General features: G+C 34.8%; 1 protein-coding gene across 7 annotated transcripts in view; it reads left to right on the top strand.

Moving 5' to 3' along the window:
• Window positions 1-13,881, top strand: part of OPHN1 (oligophrenin 1) — a 608,271-nt gene that overhangs the window by 320,570 nt on the left and 273,820 nt on the right. For all 7 annotated transcript variants that reach the window (XM_047844278.1, XM_047844279.1, XM_047844280.1 and 4 more), the window contains exons 6-7: window positions 721-822; window positions 12,711-12,821. In XM_047844278.1, the coding sequence (XP_047700234.1) occupies window positions 721-822; window positions 12,711-12,821 (213 nt within the window). The remainder of the gene's footprint in view (window positions 1-720; window positions 823-12,710; window positions 12,822-13,881) is intronic.

The following is a 13,881-nucleotide window of genomic DNA, read 5'->3' as shown; positions in this document are numbered from 1 at the left end:
CAGAGTATGAACGGGGGAGGGGCAGAGAGAGAGGGAGACACAGAATCGGAAACAGGCTCCAGGCTCCGAGCCATCAGCCCAGAGCCTGACGCGGGGCTCGAACTCACGGACCGCGAGATCGTGACCTGGCTGAAGTCGGACGCCTAACCGACTGCGCCACCCAGGCGCCCCAATGTTTCCTCATTTTAAGCATCATCTTTTAACATGCAGTAGTAAAATATTTAAACAATACCAAAGAATTCATAATTTATAGAAGCAGTCCAAGGTTCCTATTGCCTTGGAAATGTTTTGCTTATTAGGCTATCTAAATGCATTGTATATGACTTTTAAAGGCATATATTTAGTTCACCATTGTTCCTTATTTCTATTTTTAAAAAAATGAATGAGTAGTTAGTGCACATAAAAAAAGAAAGATATTGGAAGGAAGAAAAAGTAACAACTGTACAGAGCCATTTTAAGTGCCATTTTCTGAGCAGCAGCTCCCAGGGCCATCCAATGTACCAATAGGAACTGCCCTGTGTTTAGGTGGAATGGTTTAGGGTTATATTTGAGGTAATCGAAACTGCTGAGACCAATGCAAAAGTAAATTTTCTGTTTATTTGTTCTTTCCAGAGACTAGAAATATGGAGAATGTGACACTGCATCCTTCATTCTCAGTTCTGAGCAGAGTGAATTAAAAACTATAGACATCTTAATCTGTGCTTTCTCTCCCACATCTAGGAACGGAAAAAGAAATTTGAAAAGGATGGTGAAAGATTTTATTCCTTGCTGGATCGGCACTTACATCTGTCTTCCAAAAAGAAAGAATCTCAGTTACAAGAGGTATGTTCAAAAAGCCTGTTCCTACCTTCTGCTGCCAGATATGCCTTGTTAACATTGGTATCTTCCTATTACAAGGTTTTCCTTAATATCCTGCCTCAGCAGGGAACCACTATAATAGTAGTCTTACAGTTAAAACCTTTTGCCTGGGACTGAGGAGTCTTGAGTTCCCAAACTAGCTCCTCCACTCACTAACTGTGTGACTTTTTTGTTGTTGTTCATTTGCTTTTTGGACTTTAGAATAAATAATTTAATATATAAATAATTTTTATATAAACAATAACATGTAAGTTTGAGAAAATAAAATGTAACCATACAACACTGTTATAGTATCACTGACTATATTCCTTATGCTCTGCCTTTTATTCCTGTGACTTATTCATTCCATAAGTAGAATTCTATCTCTTCAACTCCCCTTCACCCAATTTGTCCATCCTTCTCACCCTCCTTTACTTTGAAAACCATCAGTTTGTTCTCTTTATTTATAGGTCTTATTTTTTTTGTTTACTCATGTTTTGTTTCTTAGATTACACATGACTAAAATTATATGGTATTAATTTCTCTCAGTTTGACTTATTTCACTTAGCACAATACCTTCCAGAGCTATCCATATTGTCACAAAGGGCAAGATGTAATCCTTTTTCATGGCTGCATATTATACCAAAATCCACGTCTTCCTTATCCATTCATCTATCAATGAATACTTAGGTTTCTTCCTTATCTTAGCTATTGAAAATAATACTGCAACTATGATAGGGGTGCATGTATCTTTTTGAATTAGTGTTATCATTTTCTTTGCCTAAATACCCAGTAGTAGAATTACTGGGTCATGTGGTAATTCTATTTTTAATTGTTTTAAGAATATTCATGCTGCTTTTCACAGTGGCTGCACCAGTTTGCATCCCACCAATAATACATGAGGGTTTCTTTTTCTTCACATCATCGCCAACACTTGTTATTTCTTGTCTTTCATGTTGTGACTTTGGATAACATATTTTTTTTTCTTTCAAAGGAGGAGTGATATGCAATGATCTCCAGAGTCCCTTTCAGTTCTGTTTTTGATTCCAAAATCCACCTGAGGATAAAGTTAGACTAGTACTGTATTTGGTAGATCAGGAGCAGATCTTCTCCTTTTTCCCCCAAGATATTCTAACATTAACTTTTTTTGTATGGGCTTTCAGGGACTTTAGTTCAAATAAATCACTATTCCATGAATGCATACCACATGCCAGGCATTAAGCTGGGTTCAATAGGACTAGAGAGACGAGACATACTTCCTGTCCTTCTGTAGCTTATAATTGGAATGCTAAAATAAGAATACACATGACACTTAAACAGGTAGCATTTTTTACATACTGTAAAATGTATCTGTATGTGGTATCCTTATAGGGGTGGGGAGGTGTTTGGAGAATAAAAAACTTACATTTGGATGTGGAGATTTGCCTTTGTAAAATAATGGGGCCCATTCAATTTGAGGTGGTCATTCAACAAAAAGTGAAGTCTTTGACAGATAGAAATGGAGAAATGGACCTTTCACATGGAGGGCAATGGCCCCAAGAATGGAAAACATGGAGTACGTTTGGGAAATAGTATGACCAGAATTTTCATTACTATTGCAGAGTAGTGAAAGACAAAATATGATCAGGAAAGTTCAGGCTATATTATGGAGTGATAGGCTCAGGAGTTTGTATTGAATTCTATTGGCTCTGGGGAGATTAACAAGACCTTTTGGTTGTATAAGCAATATGGGTGGAATTCTGATTTAGAAATCTTAAACTGTATGAGGTTATAAGATGAATTAGACCTGGGAGAGACCGGGAAACAAACAAACAAAAACCAGTTTAGGAAAGTATTACAATGATCTAGAGGAAAAGGTCTAAGTCACAAGGGTGGCCCTGGAGAAGGGAGGAAAGGAATTAACTGATTAAAACTGCTTTTAATGGAAGAATGGATCTGTGTGTTGGATAATAGATCAAGTAAAAGATAGATATATTGTAGATTCAAGTATAAAAAGAGATATTCAATTGAATAAGGTCATAGACATGAGCTGTGAAATTTCTTAGAAATGATCTTGTCCAAGGTTATATAGATTGTGGCAAAGCTGATATGTGATTTGGTGAGTGTCCATTACATCATGTAAGGTGCTTCAAGGTGATAAATCAGAGCCTCAGTGGTGGATAGAGTTAGTATTGAAAAAGTGAAGGACTACTTTTCTTCCATAAACTGGAATGAAGTACTAGTCTGGGGTCTTCTGTCATTTTTTCTTCTGCATACCTTTGTTTTCTTCCTTTTCCATCTATTCTGTTTTGGGTTCCTAGGTAGAAGAGAGTTAACATAAAAGGCCTGAGTCTACTTTGATTAGGAAAATCTGACTATAAGATTAACTCTTGGCTGGTATCTGGGAACTAGGCTAGTGGGCAGTTTCTTACACAGATATAAAATTTTTCCTAAATGGTAAGAATGACTCACTGTGCCTAGACTGCCTGTACAAACAATATGGTTTATGTTAAATGTCTCATTTTCTTCTGGGAGTCTGGAGTCTTGGTATATGCTCAGCAGCCAGTACCTGTGTACAGGCACTAATAAAAACCTAGGGCACTGAGTCTAAATAGCTTCCCTGGTAGACCATATTGCACATGTGTTGTTATAACTTGTTGCTGAAGGAATTAACTGTGTCTTTTGTGACTGTACTAAAGGAACACTCTTGGAAGCTTTCACCTAGTTTCTTCTACACTTCATCCCATGTATTTTTCCCTATGCTGATTTTGCTTTATATCCTTCCACTAAAATAAATCTTAGCCATCAGTATGACTTTATGCTGGAGTCCTTTGAGTCCTTCTAGTGAATTACCAATTCTCTAGGGGGTTGGGACCCTTGGCACAGTCCAAACTTTGTTCTTTTGGAAACTTTTTACAATGAAAGCTTCTGGAATGTCCTAGTAGTTTGGTTGCTGTATGTAGAGGTCCCTGGTGACTTTACTAAAGAGCAAGGATACAGCCTTTGAACTTCTTCAATTAAAAATAATCTGAGGTTGTATGGAAACCAATTTGACAATAAATTTCATATTAAAAAAATAAATAAACATTAAAAAAATAAAAAAAATAATAATCTGGGGGACCTTGGGTCACTTTTTTAATATTAAGAGACTTTATTTTTAGAGCAGTTATAGGTTTACAGAAAAGATGAATTATAAGTACGGAGTTCTCATATATCCCTAATTTGCAGCATACAGTTCCCCCTACTATTAACATTTGCATGAATGATGAGCCAACGCATTATACATCTGGGGGTTTTGACAAATGTATAATGACATAAATGCACCATTACACTATCATGCAGAAAATATGTCACTGCCCAAAATATGTGTGGGCACCACCTGTTCATCCCTCTCTCCAGCCACACCCCCCAAACTACTAGTAACTGTTGATCTTCTTATGGTTTCCATATTTTGCCTATTCCAGAATGTTTTATTGTTGGAATTATACAGCATGTAGCAGTTTCATTTTGGCTTATTTAATTTAGCAGTATTCATTTAAGGTTCTTCTGTGTCTTTTCATGACTTTATAACTCGCTTATTTTTAGTGCTGAATAATACTCCATTGTGTGTATTTACCACAGTTTATCTTTTCACCTATTGAAGGATATCTTGGCTTCCTCTCAACTTTGTGAATTATTAATAAAGCTTATGTAAATATTTGAATGCAGGTTTTTGTGTACATAACTTTGCAAATAATGTTGGTAAATACCAAAAAGCACAATTTCTGGATTGTATGGTAAAAGTATATTTAGTTTTTTACAGTTTTTTATAGAAACTTCCATATTGTCTTTCAAAGTGACTACATTTTTTTATTTCTATCATCAATGAATGAAAGTTCTTATTGCTCTTGTTGCTCTCTTTGTCAGCATTTGGTGTTGTCTGTGTTTTGGATTTTAGCCATTCTAATAGGTATGTAGTGATCTCTCATTGTAATCCTCGTTTCTGTAATGACATATTATGTTGAACATCTTTTCATATGCATTTTTGCCATCTGTATATCTCTTTTGGTAAGGTATCTGTTCATATATTTTGCCATTTTTAATTGGATTATTATCGTTTCATTTTAAGAGCTGTATGTCTATTTTATTTTTATTTTTTTAAAAGATACCCGGGGCACCTGGGTGGCGCAGTCGGTTAAGCGTCCGACTTCAGTCAGGTCACGATCTCGCGGTCCGGGAGTTCGATCCCCGCGTCAGGCTCTGGGCTGATGGCTCGGAGCCTGGAGCCTGTTTCCGATTCTGTGTCTCCCTCTCTCTCTGCCCCTCCCCCGTTCATGCTCTGTCTCTCTCTGTCCCAAAAATAAATAAACGTTGAAAAAAAAAATTTAAAAGATACCCTACTAGGGGCACCTGGGTGGCTCAGTCAGTTAAGCATCCGACTTCGTCTCAGGTCATGATCTTGCGGTTTGTGAGTTGGAGCCCCGTGTCAGGCTCTGTGCTGACAGCTCAGAGCCTGGAGCCTGCTTTGGATTCTGTGTCTCCTTCTGTCTCTGCCGCCCCAACCCCCAACTTTTGCTCTCTCTCTGTCAATCAAAAATGAATAAATGTAAAAAAAATATATACCCTACTACTTCTTTGTTTGTTTTATCCCCCCCCCCCTCCATACCTCCTTTATGCCCCTTGGGGTAAAAGATATTTATTTCAACTTTCTAGGAGTAAAAAATAAAATTTTAACTTGGAATTTGTATTGTTTTAAGTTTTTATTCAAGTTCTAGTTAGCTAACATACAGTATAATATTAGTTTCAGGAGTAGAATTTAGTGATTCATCAGTTACATATAACACCCAGTGCTCTTCACAACAAATGCCCTCCTTAATGCTCATCAACTATTTAGCCCATCCCCCCACCCACCTCCTCTCCAACAACCCTCAGTTTCTTCTCTATAGTTAAGAGTCTGTTTTATGGTTTGCCTCACTGTCTTTTTCCCCCTATATTCATCTGTTTTTGTTTCTTAAATTCCACGTATGCGTGAAATCACATGGTATTTGTCTTTCTCTGACTATTTCACTTAGCATAATGCCTTCTAGCACCATCCATGACGTTGCAAATGGCAAGAGATTATTCTTTTTGATAGCTGAGTAATATTCCATTGTATATATACATATACACCACATCTTTATCCATTCATCAGTTGAGGGACACTTGGGCTCTTTTCATAATTTGGCTATTGTTGATAATGCTGCTTGTTTGTCTATTTTAGATACCAGCCTTTTCTCAGATATGTTTTGCAAAGATTTTCTCCCAGTCTATGGATTGTTTTTTTCATTCTCTTAACCAAGATTTTCACAGAGAAGAAATTTTTAATTCTTATGAAATCCAATTTATCAGTTTTTTCTTTTGTGGATTATGCTTTTATGTTATATCCAAAAAGTTATCACCAAGTCAAAGGTCACCTGAATTTTCTCTTATATTATCTTCTAAGAGTTTTAGGGCCTTGATTTTTACATTTAGCTCTATGACATATTTGGGATTAATTGTTGGGAAAAGTTTAAGGTCTGTCTCTAGATTAATTTTTTGCATGATGATGTGCAGTTGCTTAAGCACCATTTGTTTAAAAGACTATCTTTGCTATATTATTTAAATTTATCTATTTTTAATTGAAAGTATAAAGTATGTATATACACAAAATAAAAACTTCAAACACTATAAAAAGGTATAGAAAATATTAAATCCTTATCATTCAAGATTCCCGTTCCTTTCCTTCTCTTCCTTAGAGGCAGTTCCCATTACTAATAGCTTGTGAAACTTTCCAGAAGTCTAGAAGGCTACTATACACAGTGTGCTTATCTTACTCTTTTTAACCTAAGAATATACCTTGAATATTGGTTCATAGCACACATACTGAAATTTTCCCCCCACAGTTGTGTTGTATTTCATTTTATTAACTTCCATAGATATTTAAACAGTCCCTTTTTTTCATTACTTCATAAGCCGTTTCTGGTCCAATGAGAGTCTCTGCAGGTAAACAACCTGAGTCATAGCCCAGGCTAGATAAATTCCCAACCAGTTTTTGTTTTAATTTTTAAATGTTTATTTGTTTTTGAGAAAGAGACAGAGTGCAAGCAGCAGAGGGGCAGAGAGAGAGAGGGAGACACAGAATCCGAAACAGGCTCCAGGCTCTGAGCTGTTAGCACAGCGCCTGCTGTGGGTCTCGAACTTGTGAACCACGAGATCATGACGTGAGTTCTGAGTTGTAGTCGGACACTCAACCAACTGAGCCACCCAGGCACCCCCAACCAGTTTTTATAAAGACTTTACCTTAGGAAGTATTTGGGGGGATGAAGTAGATGCTCAGAATCTAGGGCTGGTGTCAGAAACAATGAAGGAAGATTATGATCCTGATTTTCTTATATAATATCTACATTGACCTCTGGATCTTGGAGGCAAAAATAAAGGTGACACTTTAAAAAGATGTCTCAAGAGTAGGTCCTTCGAATACAAGAAATATGATACTAGAAAACAATATCTGTTTTGTGTTATTTTCTGGGATAAGATTGGGGAGCTATCTGCTAATACTGTTCATGGGAGCAGTAATTTTTAAATTGCAGGTTGCCACTCATTTAGTAGGTCATGATATCAACTTAGTGATTCATGCCCTAAATTTTGTAAAATGAAAGAATAAAAAGGAAAAATCTTAGTGCATCATCTGTAGTGTTTTATTAAACTTGACAATACTCTTTTTTTTTTATTATAGTGAGTCAGAACAGTATCTTAAATCATGTCCTAGTATATGCATACTTATCTTTGCTTTATTGTATTGTCTTTGCTCCTGTGTCAGAGATTAATTGACTATATTTATGTGTAAATATAATTTTCACGTTTTCTATTCTGTTCCATTGATCTATTTGTCTGTTCTTTCACCAGTACCACATTGTTTTGATTATGATAACTTTGTGGGAATTTTGAAATCAGATAGTGTAAATACTTCAATTGGTTCTTCTCTCCCAATATTGTGTTGGCTTTTCTTGCCTTTTTCCCTGTCTATAGAAACTTTAGAGTCACTTTGTTGATATCCAGAAAATAGCTTGCATTAATTTTGAATTGGATAACACTGAATCTATGGATCAAGTTGTGAAGAACTGACATCTTGATAATATTTTATATCCATCTACATGTAATATTTCTCCATAAATTTAGATCTTTGATTTACTGGTTTTATAATTTTCATCATATAGATCTTATAAAATTTTTATTTATGACTAAGCATTTCAAATTTTCTTCTAATTCAAATATTTGAGTGTTTTTTTATGTTTATTTAATTTTGAGAGAGAGACAGGCAGAGTTCAAGCAGGGGAGGGGCAGACAGAGAGTGAAACAGAATCTGAAGCAAGCTCCAGTCTCTGAGCTGTCAGCACAGAGCCCGTCGTGGGGATTGAACCCACAAACTATGAGATCATAATCTGAACTGAAGGCAGACACTTAACCGACTGAGCCACCCAGGCACCCGTATATTTTGGTGTTTTTAATTTACAATTTCAATGTCCACTGTTAGCATGTAAGAAAACAATTGATTTTTTATATCAACTTTGTATCCTGCAGTTGTGCTATCTAGTTACTTATTACTTCCAACAGATTTTTGTTGACTTTTGGGGGGAATTCCTGTACACACAATTGTGTCATGTGTGGAAAAAAAAGATAGTTTTATTTCTTCCTTTCCAATCTATATACTTTTTATCTCCTTTTCTTATCTTATTGCATTTGCTTAGAATTCCACTATGATTTGAATATGAATTGTTCCTGGTGTTGGAGAGAATATATCTAGTTTGTCAAAATTAAATATGGTGTTAGCTGTAGGTTTTTTACAGATATTCTTTATCAAGTTGATGAAGTGTCCTTATAATTGTAGCTTGTTGAAAGTTTTTCTCAAAGGATGGGTGTTGGATTTTGTCAAATATTTTTTTCTATATCTGTTGGTATTGTCATTTAATATTTATTCTTTAGGTGTTGATGTGATGAATTATATCAACTGATTTTTGAATGTTGCACCAGCCTTGCATACATGAAATAAATCACACGCAGTCCTGGTGTATATTTTTTATACCCTGGTGGATTTGATTTGCTAATATTTTATTGAGAATTTTTATATCTATGTTTATGAGAGATACTAGTATGTACTTTTCCTTTATTGTAATGTCTTTGTCTGGTTTTAGTATCAGGGTAATGCTGGCTTAGAGAATGAGTTAGGAAATATTCCCTCTGCCTCTGTTTTCTGGATGAGAGTGTAAAAATTTGGTATCATTTCTTCCTTAAAATATCTAGTAAAATTCACCAGTGAACCCATCTAGTGCATTCTTTTTTGGAAGGATTTTAATTATTGATTCAATTCCTTTAATAAATATAAATCTATTCAGATTGTGTATTTCATCTTGTGTGAGTATTGGAAGCTTGTGTCTTTCAAGGAATTAGTTCATTTAGGTTATCAAAATTTAAGGCATGGAGTTGTTATTAATACTCCTTTGTTATCCTTTTAATATCCATGAGATCAATAGTGATGACTCTGCTTTCATTTCTGACATTTTTTTTATTCTTTAAGGCTATTTACTATTTATTTTTAACAGAGAAGGAGACAGAAAGAGCGTGAGTGGGGGCGAGGCAGAGAGAGAACGAGAGAGGGTCAAAGCAGGATCCGTGCTGTCAGCACTGAGTCTGACATGGGGCTCAATCTGACAAACCATGAGATCATGACCTGTGAGAAAATCAAGAGTTGGATCCTTAACTGATTGAGACACATGGGCGCTCCTCATTTCTGACATTTTAAATGTATGTGTTTTCTTTTTTCTTTCTTAATCTGGCTATAGTCTTATCTATTTTCTTGATGTTTTAAATTAACCAGATTTTGATTTTGTTGATTTTCTTTATTTCCTATTGTTAATATTATTGGTTTCCTTAAAAATTGTTATTATTTCTTTTCTTCTGCTTATTCTGGTTTTAATTTGTTCTTATTTTTCTAAGGTGGGAGCTTATTGATTTTAGATTTATTTTATTCTAATATATGGTTTAATGCTATAAACATTCCTGTAAGCATTGCCTTCACAGCATCCACAAATACTAAGTTATATTTTCATTTTTGTTTAGTCTAAAATACTTTTTAATTTCTCATAAGAATTCTTCTTTGACCCATGTGTTATTTAGAAATGTGCTGTTTAATCTCTAAGTATTTTGGCAGGTTCTAGCTATTTTTTGTTATTGATTTCTAGTGTAATTTATTTGTGGTCTGAGAGCATACTTTTCATGATTCCTGTTCTTGTAAATTTATTCCAGTATATTGTATGTCCCAGAACGTGGTTGATCATGGTGATCTGTGTGAGCTTGAATATAAGGTGTATCCTGCTGTTGTTGGATGAAATGTTCTACAGATGTTAATTAGATCCAGTTGGTTGATGGTGCTGTTCAATTCGATTATGTCTTTACTGATTTTCTGCCTCAATTACTGACAGGAAGGTTGAAATTTCCAACTCTAATTGTGGATTCACCTATTTCTCCTTGGTGTTCTATCAGTTTTTGGCCTCCCATGTTTTGATGTCCTATTACACAATAAGGGTGGTTATATCTTCTTAGAGAATTTACCATTATCATTATGTTATGCCTCTTTTTCCCTGACAGGTTTTGTTGCTCTAAAGTCTCCTTTTTATGAAATTAATATAGCTATTCCAGCTTTCTTTTGATTCTTGTTGGCATGGAATTTTTTTCTCCATACCTTTGCTTTTAGTCTATGTCTTTTATATTTCAAGTGATATGTTATACATAGCATATAGTTGGCTCTTATTTTTCATGCACTCTCACAGTCTCTACATTTTAATTGGTGTGCTTAGGCAATTGACCTTTGAAGTGATTGATATAGTTGGATAAATATCTACCATGTTTGTTACTGTTGACTACCCTTTGCTTATTTTTGTCTTAATTTTTTATCTGCCTTCTCTTTTTTTAACTTAAAATTGTATGATTCCCTTTTATGTCCTCTTCTAGCATATATGATTTATACTTTTTAAAACTTTTTTAGTGGTTACTCTGGTTTCCCATACACATTTACAATTAATCCATTTATGCTTTCATATAACATTATGCTTCTTCATGGGTGGTACAGGAACCTTATAACAGAATATTTCCTATTGCTCCCTTCAGTCACTTATAATATTATTGTCATTCATTTCACTATTTGATAATCTATATTCACCAAATACGTTGTTACAATTATTATCTTGGACAAACTCTTATCTGTAAGATTAGTTAAAAATAAGAAAAATGTGATTTTATTTTACCTTCATTTATTCCTTCTCTAGTACTCTTCTTTTCTTTCTTTTGGTACACATTTCTCATTTATATAGTTTTCCTTCTGTCTGAAGAACTCCTTGTAATATTTCTTCAGTCACAAGTTTACTTCAAACATTCCTTAAATTTTTATTTGAGAAAATCTTTACTTTTTCTTCACCTTTGAAAAATAACTACTGGATGCAGAAGTATAAATTTGTGATTTTATTTCAGTACCTTAAACATCTCACTCCACTCTCTTCTTTTTGCATTGTTTCTTAAGAGAAATCTTATTCTTGCTCCTCTTTAGATAAGGTAGATTTTCTCCTGCTTCTCTCAAGATTTTCTCTGTGCCTTTGACTTTGTGCAATTTGAATATGATATGCCTACATGTAATTTTTTTGTATTTATACTATTGTTCTCTAAGCTTTCTCAATCTTTTGTTTCTTATCTGTCTAATTTTGGAAAAATTTTAGTCATCACTTTAAGTATTTATGTTCCTCTTTTTCTTCTCCTTTTAGAAAGCCTAGTATTCGTATCTTCCACTTTTTATAATTGTCCAACACCTTTTAAATGCACTACTCCATCTTTTTCATTCTTTTTTTTTCTTTTTGCATTTCAGTTTTTGAAGTTTCTATTAACATATCTTCAAGTTCATTGATCCTTTCCTTAGCCTTGTTCAGTCTGTCTGTTGATAAGCCCATTAAAGGCATTCTTCATTTCTGCTAATGTTTTTTTATTTCTTTTGATTATTTCCCCTACCTTTCATATCTCCACTTGTATTACCCATCTGTTCTTGTGTATTGTCCTCCTTTTCCATTAGAGCCCTCACTATAATTTCTTGTCTAATAATTCCACCATCCAGTATCTCTGCCTTATCTGTTTGGTTTTTATGTTTGTTTTTTATCTTCAAACTGGTTTTTGTTGTCTTTTCCCCTTTTGAATGACTTATAATATTTTGTTGAAAGCCAGGTGTAATGTTCTGGGTAAAAGGAACTGAGGTAAATAGGTCTTTAGCATGAGGCTTTATATTTATATAGATAGGAGTTAGGCTGTACTTAGTTTGCTGTTAGGCTATGTTTGGTTTATTCTAGATATTGTTCTCAGAGGCCAAAATTTCCTGTGGTATTTTTGTTTCTGTCTTCCCTGTTGTCTTTGGATTTCCTTATAGAGTTGTTCTTAAATAACTGATAGTCTGATACTGGCTATAGCAACGGGTTTCTGCTTCGGGGCTTTTGCTCTCGTAAGCTCTGATTCTCCATTTTGACCTGTCTATCCAATATTTGAGGCAGCTCTTTTCCCTCTGATTTCAGTTCTCTGTTGTTTCTAAGAGAAGTTGTTGATTTTCAACTTGTTCAGCATTGTTTTTTTTGTGAGGATGGTTATGATAACTTGCAAGCTTTTTAATTGTTCAACCAGAAACCAGAAGTTTCCCATTGATCACTTTTTATTTCTTGACTTATAATTCCTATCTGTAAAATTAAGGAGTAAGATCACTACTTGGTGGCTAAATTATTTCCTAGCTCTAGCATTCTGTTGAGTGCATAAGCAGTGACTTGTGTGAATGATTATGCTGTTATGTGACTTTTGCTGCTCTTCTTCTACAGGCAGACCTCCAGGTGGACAAAGAGAGGCATAATTTCTTTGAGTCCTCCCTTGATTATGTTTATCAAATCCAGGAAGTTCAGGAGTCCAAGAAGTTCAATATTGTGGAGCCAGTAAGTTCTATCTGTTGATGAATAGTCTAAAAATATTTACCAAATTCCTGGTAAATGCAGAGAACTTTGATCATAAAATTGAAATCTCAAAGATGGTGAAGGATATTTAATGCTTAATAATGAATGTCAAGAAAATAGACACACCAGCTTGTGTTGTTCTTGCTTTCTTACTAACATTTTCTCTTCCTTACCACCCCTTCTGCCTTTCTTTTCTTTCCATTTTCTTTTTTTTAATGTTCATGTATTTATTTTGAGAGAGAGACAGAGAAAGAGAGGGAGAAGGAGAGAGAATCCTGAGCAGGCTCCATGCTGTCAGCATAGACCCAATGTGGGGCTTGATCCCACAAACCAGGAGATCATGACTGGAGCTGAAATCAAGAGTCGGACACCCAACCGACTGAGCCACCCAAGTGTCCCTTCTTTCCCATTCTGTCTCCCTAGCTATGATTTTCCTTTCTTTCTCTTTCTTTGCTTCCTCTTTCCTTCTCTCCCTCCTTTGATTTCTCGGTCACCCTTCATTTTATCTTGCTCTCCTCCCTTCCTTGCTCTCATGCTTTCATAAAGCTTCTAAAGGGCCTATCAGATACCAGTCAATGTGCTACAAGCTCATGTCCCTTGCACTCAATGACTTCCTATTGTACTGTTTTTACTTCTGTACTGTTTTTACTTCTATCTTCTTTATTTTTTTCTACTTACATCTCTTTGAGCATAAAAGTGATGTGCTTTGATTTGACAACTATGTGGAATTTTAACAACTTTTATTTTCTAGCATAAAAAATGTACTTTTATTGCAGAAAAGCTAAAAATAACTATAGTCAAAATAAAACAAAAAGAATAAATTTCCAAAACAGAGGTAATCACTGTTAACATTGTGGCATTTTCCTTCTAAGTTTTCTGTGTATCTACAGTGTTTCTTTCTCTATTTGTGTATGCCTTTTTACTTATGTGGGTGTGTGTGTACACATGTGTGAACATGTGTGTACATGTATATGTTTTGCACATGAACATGTATATCTATGTACATGTGTATCTGTGCTCACATTTGTATGTATCTGTATAT

Source organism: Prionailurus viverrinus, chromosome X (assembly GCF_022837055.1).
Source record: "Prionailurus viverrinus isolate Anna chromosome X, UM_Priviv_1.0, whole genome shotgun sequence".
NCBI lineage: Eukaryota > Metazoa > Chordata > Mammalia > Carnivora > Felidae > Prionailurus > Prionailurus viverrinus.
The sequence above is the reverse complement of the archived record's forward strand: the minus strand, read 5'-3'. Positions and strand labels throughout refer to the sequence as shown.